Below are 20,923 nucleotides of genomic sequence, written 5' to 3' on the forward strand. Positions count from 1 at the left end.
ATTTTTTTCATTGTTTGTGATAAATGAAGCCTTTTACAAGTAGAGAATTTATCATTCAAAATGTAGATAGATTGCTTCATTTCTTAGAATAAAAAGGCTGATCTAAAAATGATCTCTGTAGAAGGAGTAAGTCCATTCTCATTTCTCCCTCAGTGAATAGCTCCGGTATTCCACACACAATTATGCTTTTGCAGCTATTCATTAGTGCTGATTTTTTTCATCAAAAAGTGGAACCCTGCACTCTCACAGTGCGGTGAGGACTTAAAGCAAATAAGCTGCCACCTTCCTTCCTGTGTATGTCATCACGTAACTGAAACTGAACCATAATATTTAGCAACATGGTTTTGCATTATGGTAGCACAAGGAAATGCACTTTGAGAGATACTCAAACTTTATGTAATTTAAAACATGGTTATGCCCAGACTTTTACAAGAAAATGTTTGTTCATTTTATTTACTCTGTTTCTGGGGAAGAAAACTATACTGACTGAGATGAGATGAGATGAGATGATATATAAAACATTTTTATCTGGAGGTTTCTGTGTTTTGTAGTGGAAATGTAATTTCTTGTAATTTTATTTTTTTCCAGGAAAAATAACTTTAAATATTAAATGAGAGTTTTTTCATGCCATGTTGTAATCATGTAATTCTGGGACTTCATACAAATCCAATTTTTGTTTTTTCATTTGGGAGTGAGTAAAGAGAAAGAAAGCAGTATTAAATAATATTGAAAAGAAGATTGCCGAACTGTTTTTAAAAGAAAAAGTCTCAGAAAAGTGATAGCATGGTTTGTACATTTGATTACATTTTCTTGTTACTACAAAGCATGTTAGAAAATCTTTTCATTGGGGTGCTACTTCATGACTTAACATATTTTCTATGTGATTAGTAAAAGCAGGTGTATTAGTCCTAAGTTACTGGTAATCATGTGAGTAATATAAGAAAACTGAAGAAGGCAACCACACATGCATAGAAACTATAAATATACTTTCTAATGTGCATATATACAGACATAGATGTTATGTGTATATATCTCATTTATTGCATATTTTTACAGAATAGAAGTCTGTCACCTATATATGTTTCAATGTACATGAAAACATCAATTTTTTCTCCTTGTCAGAATATTTCTTAAACATTCTCAAAACATGATTTTAAAGAGAAGTCAAAACAAATCTAAGCAGTTGCTATTATAGCATTCAGATAAAGGGGAAGTATTTCAGTGTCTTCTTTCCCTGTATATGGCTGAACTTCAATAATTCAAGAATGATTTTAGATTATTCCAACTTTGGAACCCAAATAAGAGCAAGAAAAATTGAAGCAAATAGTGTACTTAGTGTTTAGAAATATGCAACTGGCACTTCTGAATATCAGTTTCTTGTTTGCATTGCACAAAATCTTTTGCCTAAAGGTACAGTGTTTGAATGGCTGTTCTGTGTTTCTTGTTGATGCTGAGGATGTTTAATATAGGCTGAGCAACTGATGCTGTGCATTTTGTGTATATTATTTTGGATGTAGAGAGTGACTGTGGCTTCTGGGTGAATACAAATACACTTATGGGTAGAGAAATAGCAGGTTGCAGCTCTGTGAGTTCATGACTGTGAGATTCTATTCTGGTTTGCAGTACTGGCCTTTACCTGAGATTCATGGAAAGTTACGCTGTTGTCCATCTTAAGAATAGAACATTCTTCAACTTAGCTCTAAGACTTAGCTCACTTCTGAATCTGTTAACCTATTAATTTTCTGCCCCAGTTGTGAAGACCAAGTGTCATTTAATTGTGAAAACTGGCTATTGTAGATTTTTTCTGTTCTAGACCTCAACTGCAGTTTCTACAGATCCTAGATGTTACTGTCTAAATACAGGAAGGTTCTTGAAGATTCTTAGGTACTTTGCGTCCATTTTTCTTTTATTTTTCTTAATTTTTTTTTTCTCCAAATAGAAAATGAATGAGAAAGAAAGGCTCAAAGACTCTAAAAACCTCAGTGGATCCTTCCACCTGAAAATGTTAGACTCTTGAGTAAGAGTTAATCTTTTTATCTTTCAGGAGCAGACACACTTAAGATGAGCACAGGTTCTATTCCTTGTAGATGGCTGAAACTTTAGGAAAAAACTGGTACCATTAAAGATGGCACTGGAAGAGGGATTAATAACATAATTATGTGTTTATAGTGATTTCTAAAACCAGACAGCATAAGTCTTTGCATTTCTATACTAAACCCCACTTTGTGTCATGAATATTACTTTCTTTGTTACCTGCTCTTATGTAAGATTTTTGAATTTTAATGTTAGATTCCACTCCTTTGTTCTTCAAGGAAGCTCTTCTTTAGCACCTTAGTTGGGAGTGATTTATAGGAGGAATAAAAGTGCACATTGTTATTTAATTTCTTTTTGTGTGCTTTATTATTTTATACGTTTGAATTTACTGTATCTTATAGGATTTCTGCCTGTACTGCCGAACTATAGGTGGTATATCTTAAATGAAGAGTAGTTTAAAAGGTGGCCAAGTAATAGAAAAACATCACCTTTTCTCTGATAAAAAATGTTCTTTTAATACCTATTATTTTAAAAGCACTTTTCTGCAGTAGGATCAGTTAATAATGACACTGAATAAGCACAGAGTTTCTAAGGTGTGATTACTTATTTTCTGATGTGCAAGAGGCAAGAAGTCTTTGTTAATCTGTGGTTTCTTTACGGTCGTTTAAGACATGCCAAGAGGGTGGAAACATGGTCAGGATATCTTTGTACTGTAGCTTTGAAGGGCTGTGTATTTTCAACTGGGTTTTCAAAATACAGCTTCAAAATGGGGCAGTTGCCTTCTGACATATATAAAAAACCCTTCATGATACTCCAGGGGATGCAGGGGGATGCAGTAGCAGAATCACCATGAAGCAGAGGGCAGTCTTAGGACTGAAAGAGACCAAAGGCCACCTGTGGACTTCTTTACTTTTCTCCCTCAGGTCATTAAGCTTCAAGGCTATGTGAAATTCATAATTTATTTCCCCTCCACCCTCTGACAATAGTAAACAGATTAGCATGGCAATAGCGATGTTGTGTGCTTTGGGGAAAGCTAATGCTCTGAAACATATATGAGAAGGAAAACAGTTCATGTTTTTTGGAAGAATGTATGACCATAAGTCTGTGAGGTAAACACTTGCTTAGTTTCAAAAAATAAATTTTAAAATAAACCCTTGTAGGTCCTTTTTTTGTACCCTTTCTGACGTAATCCTTACTCCTTTATTTTCATTGAATTTATAATAGTCACAGAATTAAGAAGTTAAAAAGACTGTGGCTAGATCTGGACTATTCAAAAAAGGCCACATCAACTGGTAATTTTGTACACAAATCCAATTATTTTCCTTTTCATGCCAATAAAAAGCAGAGTAACTAAGTAAGGTAGACCTTCAATACAGGTGTAGCAGAAGTCTAAGAAGTAAAAACACTGTTTTCATAATAATAAGGGAGCCACTACATAATCTGACAAACAATTAATAAGCAGTACTCTGAACATTTATTTTCTACATAAATTTGTCCTTTGTGGTGCCTAATGTGGGAGAAAACATTATTGAGAGTAAACCCAGAACAGGTATAAAGAAGTATTTGCCTTTATCTTGCTTACTCATTTCACATAAGATGTTGGTTCATTGCTCTGTTTTTTGACTGAGGTGCAAACTACTGGGCAGCAAAGCCACAGAAGTGAGTAGAGGGCAGCAGACCATATTCTCTTACCAGAGAGGCCCATGTTCATCTGACCAACCATCTCCCATCCCAGTTATTATAGCTACTTCATTATGTGTGTACTGGCATCCTCTGGAGAGTGCCTTGTGAAGCCAGCACTCATTGCTCTGAACAATCATTGTTCTGTCTTTGACCAGCCCAGCTGTGCCAGATGTCCTTGACAGAAGCTGGCCAGCCAGAAGGGGCATCTCATATGTAATATTTTGCCCTCCTGTCAGGTTTTAAGCAGCAGGTCCTTACCACTCATGGGCTCTTGCTTACAATCTCACAATCTCAGAAAAGCTCATCCTTTTCTTCTTGCTGTCTTTGTTTACAACAGTGCAACATGACCACAGTGACAGAAGAAGTGTCACCATAATGCCAGAAAATTCACTGCAAAATCTTGGGTAATGAGTGTGCTCTCTGTACCACCAAATAGTATCAGCATCTGTGGTTTTCTCTTCTCACTGGCTGATACTCCTGATTATGTCCTCTGATTCAAAGCCTGGAAATTGCTAAATTGACAAGGAGTTTTTGTAATCTAAGAGCCTTTATAGTGAAGTGCTTCTTTTTGGGAAATTAGATTCTACTTTACTCTGAAAAAAAATTTAATCTTGTGTGTCTGCTGACATTGTGTTATGTGAGCATTTTATCACACTATCTCTGGGACTGACTTCTCACAGACTAAATAAACGCTAGCAAATCTGTGGAAAACAAATGGAATAAAAACTGTTGGGAATGTCAACTTTTATAGCATAAAGTATTTCTGTGTAGTCAAAAGTGTTCTACATTAAGTTACTTTTTCTATTTTTCAGATAAAATTGGTGAAATAAAAAGTGAAAAGCGGGTTAATCTTTGCAAATGTGAGCATTTTTCTGATTTTTGCCTTGTTTTGACTGAAAAGGAATGTCTCTGCATCTTTATGATATGAGCAAATAGAAGAAAAATCATTTTTTACATATAATAACACTGAAGAAGCAGTTCAGTAGACAGAGTAAATTAATTCACAGGGGTTTTTTTTGGTCCTCCTAATGTCATGCTTCTTATTAATGGAAAACCACTCCCTTTATTATTTCCTTTGCAGGTACTTGTATGCTTTAGGACAGAAGGTTTGGAAGCGGTGGAAAAAACGCTACTTTGTCCTTGTTCAGGTTAGTAGCCAGCCATGAAATTTCAATAAAATAATCCTTGGCCTATAAATTATGTATGATTTCTGGAGTAGTTTGTAAATCAGTGTCTTCAGGCAACACATGCAGTACTACTCCAAGCTTCTTGCAGCACAGAGACATCCAGATTTTTTTTTTATTTATATGCCTAGTAAACAGAAATATTACCAAGTTTTACAGATATATATAAATATGTCTTTACATGGAGCATTGTTTCAACTGAAACATAAAAAATTCTGGATAAAATTTTTGTGACCTTGTAATAGTTTGATGACAGCTTTTTGCCAGCACTCAATTTGAAATAAATTAATATTTCACAAATTGGACTGTACTTACTGTTAAATTTATTCTATCTCAGCAGATATTTCCTGCCTTTGAAATAAAAGTAACAATACTTATATTAAGAACTTTTTCTGATTTTTTTAAAATGCTGCTATTTTTTCCTTCCTTGAAATATTAAATTGGTTAAAATTATGTAATTGTTACATAAAATATGGTCTAGTAGTTGTTCTTGGCCACAAAAATGTGCTATGCTCACATTTTATAATTTTTGTCCAAACCCAGAACTGTTAGTATTTTCACATGCTAGTGAATGGTGATACTGACTTGAGATAAATAAAATAGTAGATTTTGAGTGGTCAAAATAGAGAAATTAATGACTTTAGGGAGTCTTTGGAAAAAAGTCATTGTTTTCTGTTGGTGTTTCTCTTCAGATTACATTTGATGTTCTTCACAGTAAGTTCAGAGAATGCTGTTCTGTCTCCTTTATTTTATTGACAGAAAACTCCTAAAGTCTCAATATCCATAAGTATCATGCAAAGGTTAAAGCCTCTTAATGAGACTTTTTTAAGAACAAAAACTTCTAAAACTGCTTTACAGAAAGCCTGATTTTTTTATAATGCTGTCAGTCACATTCACCTGGTCTCCTCATACTCCTAAGTGACTAAAACCATAAGGTTATAAAAAAACCAATTTTTGAATGAGTTCTTTATTAATGTTAAAAGCCAAGAGTATTTGAAGGAGATTCTGTAAAGTCTACAGAATTTATTTGGGTTCTAATTTTACCAAGGTCCTGTGTGAAGAGATGAGGATATTATGTTACTATTAATATTTGTTGGGAAGATCTCTGTATAGGATAGCTGTCCAGGCATGGCTGTGAACAGAAAATAATTTCTAGTTGCAAAGAAAAACAGTAAGACTACATGCTCCTTTGTCCTTCATGCTTTTCTTCAACATTCATCCTACTTGTCACTCCTTTCACAGAAAGAATGAATTTGTTCTTTTCCTCTAAGCCACAGGTGTCATCTGATTTTTAAATTGTACATCTAAGAGACACAGTCTTTATGTGCTTACAATATGGAACCATCATCTGAGAGACTGGTTTATTCCACTCAAGTTAATTTTAACTATTTTCTACTCTCTATGCTGAAATTGAAATACTGGAGGAGAATATTACAGGAATTTTCCTACTGTGATGGGATTTAGTAATCTATTTCATTTTAAAACAGCTATCAATTCAATAAAGCTATATAAAAAATACAATGTTAAATCAATATTTACTGTCCAGACAGCTCTGGCTCATTTATATAGTCCTGCTGTGATACATTCCCTGGCAATAAGCTGAAGTCAATACATGTGAAATAAGCATTTAGTAATGGACCAGTCTGTTGTATTGATACATTATTGACTTATTGACAAGTCTTCCTCTATATATTAACTTTTAGCTTACAGTAGTAAAACTTCAAGGACATGAAATTCAGTGCTAGAACAGAGGCTACCAGTATGGTTTACACACACTTTGAAAATTTAACTCAGTTGTGACAGTAGATGAATAGTGTTGATTTTTTCCGAGTGTGATGTGAGTAACGTGCACCTTCATTATTGCTGCACCTTTTGCAAGTTGTTAGTGGTTTCTTAAAGAACAGATCAATGTTATAGAAAGGTTACAGTATCTGGAAATTTTAACCTCTTCATTTTATTTGATTTTTTTTCCTGTGGTATCCAGTCACTTCTCTAAAAGGTTATTAATTTAAAACTAGAAAAAGACAGGGACATAACACGTTTGGTAAAAAGCCTCTGCCATACCTGTTTTACTTAATTTACTGTCTGATATCTTCCTCCGGTAATTGGAATGCAGATCCACTTCTGTCCTTTTAATTTTACCTGGTCAAATGTTTGAAAAGTCAGTCATTTGTTTCATGGATAATTTTTTTCTAAACATGCAAACCACGCTGGGTAATTCTTGATGCTGAACTCCTGGAGTGGGCAGCCCTGTGATGGCTTGTAGCAGACACCACAGAATCAGCTGCCAGGTGTGCAGTGACACCTCCTCCCAGCACATTAAAGTCTGGGCACCCAGTGGGGGCATCCCTTAGTGACATTCCTCAAAAGTCACAATCACACTTCTGTACCGGTCTGTCATAAATGCATAGGTTGTTGGGTTTCTCCCTTGTTACAAACAGGTAGAACAACTGATCGTCAGGTGTTTGGACATCTGGAAAATAACAAAATTCAAATAAATGCAGATGTAGGAAGAGAATTGTCTTATATTCTGTCAAGATTACTGTTCAAGAGGACAAACTGATTCTGTTTTTGTCTGAGAATGTGTTTTACACAGTCCTGACTTTTGAGTACTCATTATTCTATGATGTATTTATGTTAATTTGCTGAATTCTTAGGCAAAGCTGATTATAACTCCATTTACTACTAACAGTACACTTAAGTCCAGTCATGGATCTATATTTAAAAGTGTTATTTCAGACTGTGCTGGTGATTCTTTTTGTACTAAGTGAGAGCAGCCACTGATGACCATAAGGGAAAGGGTTTAAGGGACTTCAAGTGTAAATAAATGGGGCAAGTTCTGTATTTCTTTGTTTTGTTGAAACTTTTTTCCCCACCAAAATTTTCTTGAATTTTTCCTATCAGTTTCTTTGGTCATGAAAATTCAAAATGTCTCATTTTCAACAAAAATATGAAGTCACTGATCATGACTGATCCTTTAAAATAAGAGAACACATTTGCAATATGTTCAATAAAATAAAATCAGCAGCATTATAATATCTGTCTTGTTATAGTGGTAAGGTTAAAAATGAATAAAAATGCATAGCCCAGATCTGGCACAAGTTTATCTTCAAAAACATTTAGTGGCTGAAGAAATTGGAAAAATATGGGCAGCTTATTTCATTCAACCAAATGGAATAAATTGAAAAATGTTTTTACTACAGCGTCCAGTATCAAAAATTAAAATTGTAGATTCAGTTTGCAAAGAAAAGAAAAGGAGGAAGCTCTCATTAAATATAATGCTAATTGCAAAGGATTTAGAGTTGTGTGACTAACTAACAGCTCCTTCCATTTTTGTCCATGAGGGCAATATGGCTGTGGGACAATAAGCAGGGAAGTACCAAGCAGTGACAGAGGTGATGCTGCTGCCAGGCCTAGAGCAGAGGGCACAGTGTAGGGATGAGCCCCATGTCAGGGTTGAGGTCAGGTTGGCAGGGACAGCCCCAGCCCTGGCTGTCTGCCCACAGCCCACACTCCCATTTCAGCCTCCTGGGGCCATCATCCCCAGCCCAGAAATGCCACAGCAGGGCTGGTCTCCTGTTCCCCACATCCCAGTCCATCCTTGGCCTGTGCCCAGGGCTTGGGCTGGGGCTGGTTGCCCTGTTCCCAGCTGGACCCTGTCTGCAAGGCCCTGCATTTTCAGCCCAGGGATACCTTAAAATATTTAAACCAAAATACAGTAATTTTCTAAAGTATGAAATGAATGAAAGTAAATCCGTGGGCTCAATGCACAAATAGCAAGGTGGAATTCTGCTATGCCTGTCATGCTAGAGGATGGACTAGCTGCTTCTAGTAGTCCCTTTCTGGCCTGAAAATCTGACTTTTGGGGTAGACTAGATTGTCTTTTGTGTATATGTATGTTTCATGTGGTCTTGGTGTGCCCATTTAAGCGAATGCACCAAATCTGATATGGAAAGCTGATGCTCAGTTTCCGTTACCTGACAGTGTCTCTCAAATTCATATCCCTGTAAAGCTGTCTTTGCTTAACTAATGAAATAACTAAAATTAGAAGAGCTATGTTTGGTTTCTCTCTGCTATAGACTCCTGCTGTGGTTCTAGAGACACCAGTTTAGCATTTGAGGCCCGATGGCCATTTATTTTACAGAGAGAGCTGTTAAACCTGTTCCTTTTGCTTGTACAGGCTGTGCCAAGGATGTTTAGCCACCATGCACTACATACAAATAGTCCTGTTTCAAAAAAGCCTAATATGTAAAATAATGAAATATTTTTAAAGCATAGATAATAGTTACACATTCCATTCTTATTTTCAAAAAGCATCAACCTTTTACAAAGAGTAAAGGTACAGCACCAGTAAATATATGAGTGAAGCTGAAATCAGCTGTCTAAATTTTACTTCAAAAAGGATCATTCCTGAAGTTGTATTGTTTTAATAAATGTAGATAGTTTAGCAGAGCAATCAGCAGTCAAAATAAAAATAATCCATTATCTATTAGATGAGCTCCTTACCTGTCTGGAAATCCTGCCATAATTTTACAGATAGTTTAAAACAAGTCTGTTGGCCATGTATCCTACAGTCCTTGGGGATGAGAGTTTCAGAGGTGAATTCACTTCCCTTTATTTTCAAGTATTCACAGATTGATGTGCTCTTTCTTCTGGTCATCTTCTATAATCCTCCCAGCTCTTCATGTAGAGCTGGGAGTGCATCAGTTTTGTTTCAGTGATTGCTTTTCTCTTCACAGATATTACATTTCTTTCTTTATCATTCTTTATCTTTCCAGTCAGCTTTTCCTTACTTATCCTTATAATTTTGTGTTCTGTCTACAGAGGAAAAAAACCACCTGGTGACAGTCTCTTCTTATTGCTTCATAAGTTTTTGATAATTGTACCTGATGACAAGTAACTAACGCTGTCCATGCCAGCTGCCCGCAGCTTGGCCCACATGGTGCATTATCTAGTGAGCCAAGCAGTGCAGGAGTGCGTGAGAGTACAGATGCAAAAAGCACAGAAGTTAGACTGTAAAATCAAACTGGAGGTTCTGGTACTTCCCATCATTAGCTAGAACTGGCCAGATTATACGTTCCCTTTTCCAGTTTCATGGTAATTGTGCCACTCATTCTGCAAATAGTACTTTTATACATAAAAGTTCTTGTTTTCCCCATTTCTTGGAATATAGTTTTTTTCCTCTTACAGTATACTGAGTAATTTGGTCAGTACCACAATACTAAGTATTTTCACTACCAGAATCTAAATAGCTTCACTTCATTTTATCATAAAGCACCAGCCCAAAATGTATTTCAGGAAACTACAGAGAGGTATGTTTGTGGGTTATTTCTTTTGGAGTTTTTTTCCTTCATTTTGGCAGAAAGGGGAGAGGAGAAATTTTACACTGTAAATACTTCTGGGAAAGGGAAAAAAAAAGGGGATTTATTTATTCAGTGCAAATGAAAGCTAATTTAAACCATGGTACATTTGTTATACAGTTCTGAAATGCAATTCATTAATTAAGAAATCCTTTCTTATTCAGGTTAGCCAATACACATTTGCAATGTGCAGTTACAGAGAAAAGAAGTCTGAGCCTCAAGAACTGATGCAACTGGAAGGATACACTGTGGATTACACAGCTCCTCACACAGGTACTTTTCATTATTTTGAAGTAGCACAATATATTTGTGTAAAATAGCTGTTTCAATTTGCTCGTTTTGATCTAGCAGCAAAAACTCCCAAGGTTCTTTGGCAGAAAAAATCCCAAGATTCTTTGGCAATTATTCCACCAGGACATTCTGATATGAAAAATCATACTTCTGGAAATAAGTTTGTTGTAAGACTAATGGAAAATAAACTTTGCACTAAAGTTTCCTGAAACATTGTAAGATCACATATAATACAAGGAGAAAATTGACAATTCTAGTTAGTCTTCCCCTTTTCTCTTTTTGATGGTGGTGGCATGTGGCAGTATACTGTGAAGTATATTCATAAATAATTTAGAAAAGAAGACAAATTATGACAATGCCTGTGAAAGACAAGTTACTCATACTAATAAAAAATAAATTTGGAGATATCAGAAAAATCTTCACAAGTTAATATTAAAATGGAAGAGGGCAATCACGTGCAGAGAAAAACAATTCTACCTATGCAGTGGAGGGTTATGAAATTAGGAAACTTCTGAGACATTAAAGATTGATCAGGAGGATGTTTTAAAGAAAAGCGAAATAGCATATGGCAAGGAGAAGATAAATAAGGGATAAGTTGGAGCTGAATTCAAAGTGGAGTCATGTAAATATTTTCTCCTGTGATTTCTATATTTGTTCTACTTATGTTACTTCTATATATTACCATTTGATCCTTATAGCTCTAGATTTATCTTATTTCTAGGTCATAAATACCTATAAAATGTTTTAACACACTCCTCCACATGCACACACACTCTGAGTAAAACCAATAATGTAATAAACACTGATGGTGCTTTAGAAGTAATTTCTATTTATCAAGATTACCTTCTTATTTACTGCTTCAGGTCTTCAGGGTGGTCGGATGTTTTTCAATGCTGTTAAAGAGGGTGATACTGTGATATTTGCCAGTGACGATGAGCAGGATAGAATACTCTGGGTTCAAGCTATGTACAGAGCCACAGGTCAATCTTACAAGCCTGTTCCTGCAAGTCAAGCTCAGAAGATGAATCTTAAAGGAGGCAATGCCAACACAGATATATCCCCACTTTGTAAGTTGGCTTTTCTTTTCTTTTGTGGCTTTGGTTTTGGGTTTTGCTGGTAAAATAAGTAGCAGCTCCCTCAGTGAAGTTTAATTAAGCAGAACTTATTCACTAGGCAAATGTGTCTAGCCCTTCATTGTTAGCCAAAAGCTCTTTAACTTGGATTATTATTAACAACAAGGGAAATCCTGACTTGCAGGTCATTATTTTTATTATAATCCATGAAAATACAGCAATTAGCTTCATATTCCTTATAATTGACCCATATATTACCATGGAGACGGTGTTTGGTCTGCATTATATTTTTCATTAGCCAGCCAGTGTAGTGTTGAATAGAAAGGCGTCAATCTATTCTCAGAATTTTTATAGATTTAGATCAGCTTTATCATACATTGTATGTATATCAGTTATGAGAAAAATTGCTATGCAAACAGTACATTGTGAGTTGAAAGGCAATAGATGGGGCTCCTGGATTTTTTTTTTGGCACATACTGTAATATTAAATTACATATAAAAATTCTTTAAATTATTCAGGTTTAAATTTTCATCACCTTTCTTAGAGGAAAGTATGGTTTCAGAGAAATACATAGATAGTATGTAATAAGCATATTTTAAATCTTCATGTTGTCTCTTTGAAAGTATTCTGTCATGTAGATATCTGCACAAAGGAAGCTTTTTCTGTTTTTTATATTGTTACAGAGGCTTAGTACAATCTACTGACCTTTTGTAGTAGCCATCAAATTTCTTGAACATCATATGATTATTATACAATAATCTCTCTTCATTATCATATAACCATACATGCATAGTGATAGAAGGGAGGCATATGTTTTAGACTAAACTTGGTTTAGTGTCTGAAGTCTGTAGCAGGTTGATCCAAAACATTCTCTTCCCTTAGCCCTGCTATCACTCAGTCTCACAACCTTCTATTCATCCTCTAATCTTATATCAGTTTGCTGTCAGAAATCAGTAAAATGCGCTTTTTAAACTTAGTAATATTTGTCTGAAATCCTGAGGAGTTCTCAATGTCATTGAGCTTTTCAATGTCAAGGTCATTGAAAAAAAGTTTAATCCCACAAAAGCACTGACATCTATTTTACATCCAAAACAATTTGGAAGGGCATTAATCTGAAACACCTTGTGAAGTAATCTTTCATTACGTGGCCGTTAAGGTGAGGTAGGATGGAAGTAACATTGCAAAAGCAAAGGTGAGGCAACAGCCAAGTGCTTCTGCTCACCTCCTCCCAGTTCCCTGGATTTGTGCTCAGTGGTGGGAGCTCACCGTGTTCCTGCCTAATGTCCATACTTCATGTGCATCAATTAGAAATCACAAAAGAAGTTGCCACTGACAGCAATGGCTAAGGACCTTCTCCTGTTTTTGGACATGGTGTTCACCCAGAAGTGAAGGCCACTAGAAAACTGACTACAGGGCAATGAAAATTATAGAAAGCAAAAGGTACAAAAAACAACCACACGTTTGGATATATTGAAACTGTGTTTTCAGAGATAAAACTACTGATAATGTTAAATAATTAAACAGCAAGATTATAACATCTTGATATTATTTTAGACATTATTTTAGAGGGACTACAGTTCCTAGGTGGAAACCGCAGAAAAAGTAAGGATTATTTTAAAGATGTTTTAAGGGAAGCTCAAAATATCATGTATTTTTCTGTCATGGTTATGTATCTACTTACACAAACTCATATGACTGAACTGTATATAAATCAAAATTCCATGTTTAAATTACTATTTTATTTGTGTTTAATATCCTTCAATGTTGATATTTTGTAATAATTCACAAAATAATTCATAACTTATAATAGTTCATAAATTTATTTGCAATAGTGTAACTTGTGGAATTTAATTTAATGTGATATTTAGAACCATTCTTTGACTGATTTCTATAATACCCCAGTTCTCTCTACCTGCGTAAATGCTTTTATTCTGTCACTTATACTGCAGCTAGAAATGGGCATAATCAAATTAATCAGTTTTTAAGAGACTTCAGGAGCTGGGGTTTTCACATATAATCTTAAATAATTTTCTAAGAGTCCTACTTCCTTTAAAAATATACAGTGCTGTATTTCTTGGGGCGTAGTTTTACTCCTAGAGAAGAGTCTTATCTGACCTTTTAATAGACATTTAAATAGATTCAGTTTCACAGAAGTTAATTTTCTTTTCCCCTAGAAAAATGTTTGCATGAACCTAAGCATCTTTTATTTTTAATCAAGATATAACACCACGTACTAGAGAGCTGGCATATATATTAAATTAAATTCATTTCCAATTTTTTGTTCTTTACTATGGTACATTTTTAGTATTAGGAAATACAGTTTTGAACAGATAATACCTATTTTTATGTTTCCTGTTGATGAACAATTTAAGCATTTTCAGACAATAGAAGATCACATTGTTTTAGTTTCTGCAGTATATCATGCAATGACATGCCCACATACAGAAAGCAGAAAACCAGCTTGGGCTTTGCGAAACAAATGTCAGTTAATGGCATTCAAACCTCAAAAGTCTGTTCCCATTTTCTTTATCCTCTAAGATGAAAAATCAACTCATCCTGATAAAATGTTCCAAATGAATTTTTTATTACTTGGAGAAAATTAAATATCTTTAAACTGCAGGATGTAGAAAAAAGTCAACTTGAGGAGAAATGTTTCAATATTTTTCTGTATTGTGTTTATAAAATATCTCCTTTCATCCTGAAATTTTCTTGATAGTTATGAAAAACATATGAAAGTGGTATGTAACAGAATCAAACTACTATTGTACTTGTCCACCTTCTAAAATGTATATTAGTCAATTTTTTCATCTGTAAGTAACTTGGTATTGCAGTCTTGTGGTATTAGGTGACTCCAAAACAAAAGTGAAGACAGGCTAATGTCAGCGAATGATCAAGGAAAGGAGACTGACCTTCAGATCCACTGTTCTGCATAAGCATGCTGAATGAAAGAATAGAGTCTTTAAGGATGCATGATTGTAGAATAGCCAGAAGTTTCCCAAGGACACTAATGTTTTAGGGAAAGCACCAATGAAAAACAGATTAATTTGAATCACATAAAGGTTCAGGAAGTGATCCCTTTTTAATGAGTAATGCATTAGGAGATATATTCATACCGTTGAAAAGGCTGCTGGGGTGCTTAGCACTGCTAATAACTTGTTCATAACACAGGAGTTAAAAGCAGCACGTGAGGGGATTGTCATGTGTTAATGAAGAAATACAAAGCTAAACATTCTGAACCGATACACTCATGATTCAGTCTCTTTCGATTAGTTACATTTTTAGAAACAAACAAGTCAAAAGTGTTCTTTTTTATTTGACATAATTTTCTCAGCAGGTTTTGCAGCTTTATGTCCACCACACCCTTTTGTCTGGGTAGGAAAAGAAGACTGGAGTAACTCCATTCTCCTTTCATGTTTCCCCAGTCCCCTTTAGGTCCATTTCCTTCTTGCCTCCAACCATCCTGTCTCCCTTTTAGAAAGAAAATGTTTACACCAGCCTCCACCACCTCAGGCAGCCAGTAAGTCACCTGTGTGCTCTCTTCTGTACTAGTCAGGAACACGTAAAAACTATCTACAATCAAATCTGCCCTTCAGCAAAATACTGGCAGTAAATCAGTGTGGTATCCCCACCCTGACAGTCAGAGCATATGGGCCAGCTGCTTTGTCATTCTCTACCACTTTCTCTGCAGAAGTTATTTCATGGCCTGATACCTAAATTATATAGTTCTGGGGTCATAGATTATCTCTTTGGCCTGTGTAGTTCTTTGGAGTCCTGGTCAATGATCAGGAGTCAAAATGTTCCCAGTGTAAGCTGTCACCATCTGTCTGAAGTGGCACTTGAAGGAATGTAATGCATGTCTTAGCACTGTCTTTTCCGACCAGTTCCAGCCCCTTCTGGAACAGTCATAGATCTTACCCTACTAGTCTTAGTCTTTAAATCTTTTTAATCCCTACAATACTAGATTGCTTGCCTCTACCTTCTCTTCTTTCCTGCTTGCCTGAGCTAGTTCAAATTGCTTTCATGATGCTTAAAATCAAGCAGAGACGTTACAGAGAGCCACAAAAAGGAGTAGGTCACCACTCAGCAAGGCCAGTAGCTGTAGCTCACCCTAGTACAGAGTAGATGATGCAGGAATGTGTATTTGCTTCTAGGCTGGAATTGGGCAGAGACATAGTGTAGGGATGCTAGAATCACTTGAGAATGTGCCATAAACATGCAACTCTTGGTAGTCTTAATTCAGTCAACTCTGTTTGAGCTGAGTCACTGGGGATTTGATGATTTTAATAGCCTTTGCAGCTGGACTGAAATTTAAGGTTTCTTGCAAAGATGGCAAAAGGCATACTTAGAATGCTGTTCTGCCCTGGTGAAAATCTTTGTCTAAAACAACCAAATAATGTGCTAAAACTCCTCTAATGATTTTTGTTAGTTTTTAACATTGCTTGAAAATATATTTATTCGCCCTGTCTTGATTTAAAAAATTAAAAAGGACAGTTTCCAGAAAATGCAATACAGAACCTGAAACAGGCAGTGCAACATGGAAATAGCAGCCAATGACTTTGAGTTAAAGGTAACATGGAAAGCGTAGCAACAAATTTGATTAACAAGAGAAGAAAAACTAATTGTGAAAAAGCAAGAAAAATATTACTGCTTCAAACCTCTCCCCAAATATCTTCCCAATATTTTCCAAGATTGAGAAAATGTAGAGTAAAATGAATTTGTTTCTTTTTTCTTAACTATATGACAATATAGCACCTTATATGCCTTTTGCATTTGCATGTTGTTTGAACAGGACATCTAAAGCTCATTAATGTAAGAATTTGAAAAAAGCAATCACTCTAACAATTTTAAAAAGTGGAGTCTTGAGTAATTTTTTTAGTCACAGTCATATACCATTTATGAATTTATTAATGATCCTTGCTCAAGTTCTTAATTTTTTTAAATTCCTTTTTGTTTCAAAATATTTACCAGTTATCTTGTTTGTACATCATATCAAGAAATAAAAATGTAATATATTACACTAGATCTATTTTTCTGTTATTTCCTGCTTGCCTACAGCTGGCAAGGGTAAGTTTTTAGTTATTTTTCTGTTGCTTAAATATATTTGGTAACAGATTTTCTGTTCCTGTTTGACAGTGTTATTTGTACTACTTGATTTACTCAAAAAGGTGATCGGTCATGAATCTTTCTTTTAGAATTAAATCTAGCAAATATTTATACTTTTAAAACAGTACTTTTGCTTATTTTGCCCAAATTATGTGATAGCAAATTCTGCTTTCACAAGCTGTTTTGTATTCAGTAGGTCATCTTACTAATTATGATCATCTGGATACTGTATCAGTATGCTGGATCTGATTTGCAACATCCAATCTCCTGATTTCAAAATACTTACATTACTTGTCAGTACTTATACCTTCTTTCTTAAAAAACAGGTGTTTTTTATGTTGGTGTGGTAAACCAGAGAAAAAACCAAAAGGTTATTTTAAGAATTATTTAGCTCTGTATAATTTTCTAAATGATGGCAAAAAGAAATATTAGTACTTTTTATTTTTTGTCATATGTCTTACTATAAATAATATTTATAGTATATGAGAAACCTGATATAAGAAGGAAAATTTATACGAAATGCTGACATCAGTCGCACATTATATATAACATATTTGAAAAGAGTTTTATCTGTGTTTGGACATTTTGGAAGCTACAGATAACTTTATATGTTGTTCAGTACTTTGGGTAATGTAGTTGTGTTGATGTCAGTTGTTTCAATTAATATGTTTAAATACAGTTAAAATGCACTAATTAAGAGAGAGCATTTCCTGTACCTATGTCAAAAATATGAGCTAGGTTTGTCATTAATGATAGGCTAGTCTAATGCTCATTGAAATATTGCTAATCTGTGTAATCACATATGCTACAGATCTTTCAAGCATTTAAAATACATGCTGCTGTTTCTCTGGGGCGATGGTCTCATACCTTACACCATCGACATATTGTCATACTGTTTATTTGCTACATCCACCTTGGTGAAATCTGTCACATGGATGTGACTCTTGCTTTGACAATGCAAAGCCAAGTGATATGAATTAGTTTCTGCATCTTTCTAGGATTTGATGTTGCAGATCCTTCAGCTTGAATTAAATAATTCTCCCATCCACAAATACAGCTGAAAGTTGGACTTGACATGGATCAATATGATCTGGGGCTAAATTTCTAAATGTGACTGATTATGTTAGCATCATGCCCACAGATCAATATTGAGTTTTATTATGAACCTGACTCTATAATTTGGTTTAATCAATAAACTTTTGTCTCCTTTCTTTAGAAATTTTAGATTTCTACTACTCAGGTTTTCAAAATTGCATTTAGGATACACTTAGATCTATACTTTTCTGGTAACGAATATAAAAAGACCTAGGTTTGAATTTAAAGGAACAAAGAGCTAAGACCCTATTGAAAGGGGAAGTCAATTTTTAAGTTGATAGGACTGTTCACCCCAGTACAGTCTATAGAATCCAAGACAGCTAATGTGCTAATACGTAACTAGTCCTTTTGGGCACTGTAAGGCTTTTTCTGTCCATACTAGATAGATAATTCACATTGAAGACTTTGACAAAACAGAACATTAATGAAAGCAATCACTAGAGCTTCTCTTTTGATAAACCCGCGGGGTTTAAAGGCGTTGAAAGATGCAATCTGTGAAGAACAATAAATTTGGGCCTTTGATTGAAGTGCCATTTGGGATGGTATGCTTTCTCAGTGTATTTACACAAAAATGCTGCTCCCTTTTTCAGTACACTTTGCTGCAAGGTTGAAGGAGCTCTTTGCCATTACTACATTAAGGTTTGTCTCATTAAAAGCTGAGTACAAAAAGAAGGCTGGAAATGACCTAGCTCAAGCCAGTGTGTTCATTTCTGCTCCAGTTTGCCATTTGAGAAGTAGGCTTCAAGCCATGATGAATATTTCTATTAAGTGGTACTTTGAACTGCAGTAAAGATGCTCTTTCTTTTCTGAAGAAATAAATGCATAAACCTGTTTAGGGTCCTTTTATATATTTTTCTTTTTTTTTTTTAATATTTTGTGGTTATTTTGCTAAAAGTAAAAGGAGCCATACTAAACCAGGAAATTACAGAATATGTTTAATTTCCACTCATAACATTGTTTTTAAATTGAAACATTTGCAGAGTCCACTAGAAAACAATGCTTTAATACTTTTTTCATGTACTATGTTGTGTTTTCTGGCAACCTTTCTAAATTTTGGTTTGTCTGTCATTGGGTAGCAATTTTTTTCACTGTTACACTCAGTAAATTGGTATGATTGATAGAAAAATAATTCAGTAATAATTTTTTCGGATTAAAAGATTTAGATTCTATAATAATTCCCCTGCAAGTATCTCTCTATATGAGTTATCTCTTTGAGATACTTTCAAGAAAGCTTAGATATTGAGACTTATATGCCATGCGTAAACTGGTGTTTGTAAGTCTGAACACATGCTCACATGTATTGTTCTGCACATTTTTCCTTTGTATAACAGATACAGACCGTGGCCAGAAACATGGCATGGATGAGTTTATTTCTGCTAATCCCTGCAAATTTGACCATGCTTCCCTCTTTAGACTGCTTCAGAGACAGACCTTGGATCACAGATTGAATGACTCCTATTCTTGTTTGGTGAGTACTGGCTGGAAGATATATATAAAGAAGTGAGAAATAGTTGTTACAAAGTAGTCCTTTCTTCCACATTCATTCAACAACTGCAGTTGTAGGTGGAATAAAGGATCCAATCGATTGGTTTTAAATTTGAAAATTACATACTTGCAAGCGGCTGCTGTGCCATTCAATAGAAAGCAAAGAGACATGAACTGTCTTCAATTTTATCAGCTGAAATTTATCATGTCCTCTGGGGAGGTTTGAATAAAACCAAAAAGTTTTGACAATAGCAAGAACTCCTGTGGTAGAATTTACTGACACCTGTACAGGTATTTTAAGGTCCGGATATTTTCACCTGTCTTATAATTCTTCATTGCACTCCGGTGTGAAGGAAAAACACCAAAGAAGGGAGGCAGACCCATAAGTAGTATAGATACATGAGCATATATGCATTACCTGAACTGCAGGTAACAAAGGGGAGTATAATCATTAAAAAAAAGCAAATAGAATGTGATCTCAGTATCTAAACAAATGTTTTCCACATTCAAATGCCATCATTACCATCATAAAAGTTAAGATGCTGGCTGCAGTTTCCTTTTCGTACAATCATTTTCGGTCTGTGCTTTGTGAACTAGTTGAGGATGGGGCTGCTTCAGGTTTTGTTTTCATTAGGGAAGAAAACCAGCAACAATCTCATGGAAGTTCATCAGATTATATACACTCTTTAAACAGGTTTGTATGGGGCAGACCTCATAACTCACTGAGGCTTTATTTTTCACCTGATATTATGCCTGAAATAGTGATGTCTCACTAAGAATCTAAAACACCTCAGAGCACATAATTTTTTTTCTCATTTTAATATGCCAACAGCAACAAAAAATGATAATGGGGATTTTTACCTATTTTTCATTGTTCTGACTAGTCTTGTAATACAAAGATCATAATTGGAATTTTTCGGATTGTTTGCAGCTGTTAAAAAGGGAAAAAATATTATTTGATGATAGTTGCTTCCCTTTTAAAATACTGCCAGATACATATGTATAGAAAAGTTAAAGGACTCATTTTCTGTTTGTGGGTTGCACACTGTATCAAAGAGGCCTGAAGGTACATCTGTACAAAGTAATTGGCACTCAAAGAGAAAATGGTTAGCTTTCTACCAGTGCACTGGGGTCAAACTCTTTTTCTATAATAATAATATAGTAAGACACTTAATATAACCTTGAAATCAGGAACTTTTAGAAGAGGTTAGGTGAAATGCACAGTGCTATAGCAACCATAAAGCAGATGTATTTCTTACCGTTCTTTTTTAAATTCAGCTTTTAATAAGTGGAATGGGTGATAATTTTATAATTGCATATTTAACTACATTTTTATATTTTAAAAAAATTGGGAATGTCAAGATAACAATAGAATACATGGACATGTAAGTGTGATTTTTCTTTTATCTAACAGCGCATTTCCCTTAGTCTTTTAGAAACAATTCATCCTTTATGTCAACAAATACAGTGTAACCACACATATGACTTGTATAAAATTTTTAAAAGCATGGGAATTAATATTGTGCAAAGTTCTGTATTAAATTATTATATAACCTAAATTTCTTCAATTCTACATTCTTCTTGGTATAGGGAGAGTATTGAGGAGATGGGGGA

General features: G+C 34.8%; 1 protein-coding gene across 13 annotated transcripts in view; it reads left to right on the plus strand.

Annotated features, from left to right (window-relative positions):
• Positions 1 to 20,923, plus strand: part of CADPS2 (calcium dependent secretion activator 2) — a 281,026-nt gene that overhangs the window by 167,863 nt on the left and 92,240 nt on the right. For all 13 annotated transcript variants that reach the window (XM_085568961.1, XM_085568954.1, XM_077783432.2 and 10 more), the window contains 4 exons: positions 4,799 to 4,865; positions 10,426 to 10,534; positions 11,416 to 11,619; positions 19,156 to 19,292. In XM_085568961.1, coding sequence (XP_085425087.1) covers positions 4,799 to 4,865; positions 10,426 to 10,534; positions 11,416 to 11,619; positions 19,156 to 19,292 — 517 coding nt within the window. The remainder of the gene's footprint in view (positions 1 to 4,798; positions 4,866 to 10,425; positions 10,535 to 11,415; positions 11,620 to 19,155; positions 19,293 to 20,923) is intronic.

This window comes from Lonchura striata, chromosome 1A (assembly GCF_050655825.1).
Source record: "Lonchura striata isolate lonStrDom1 chromosome 1A, ASM5065582v1, whole genome shotgun sequence".
Lineage (NCBI taxonomy): Eukaryota > Metazoa > Chordata > Aves > Passeriformes > Estrildidae > Lonchura > Lonchura striata.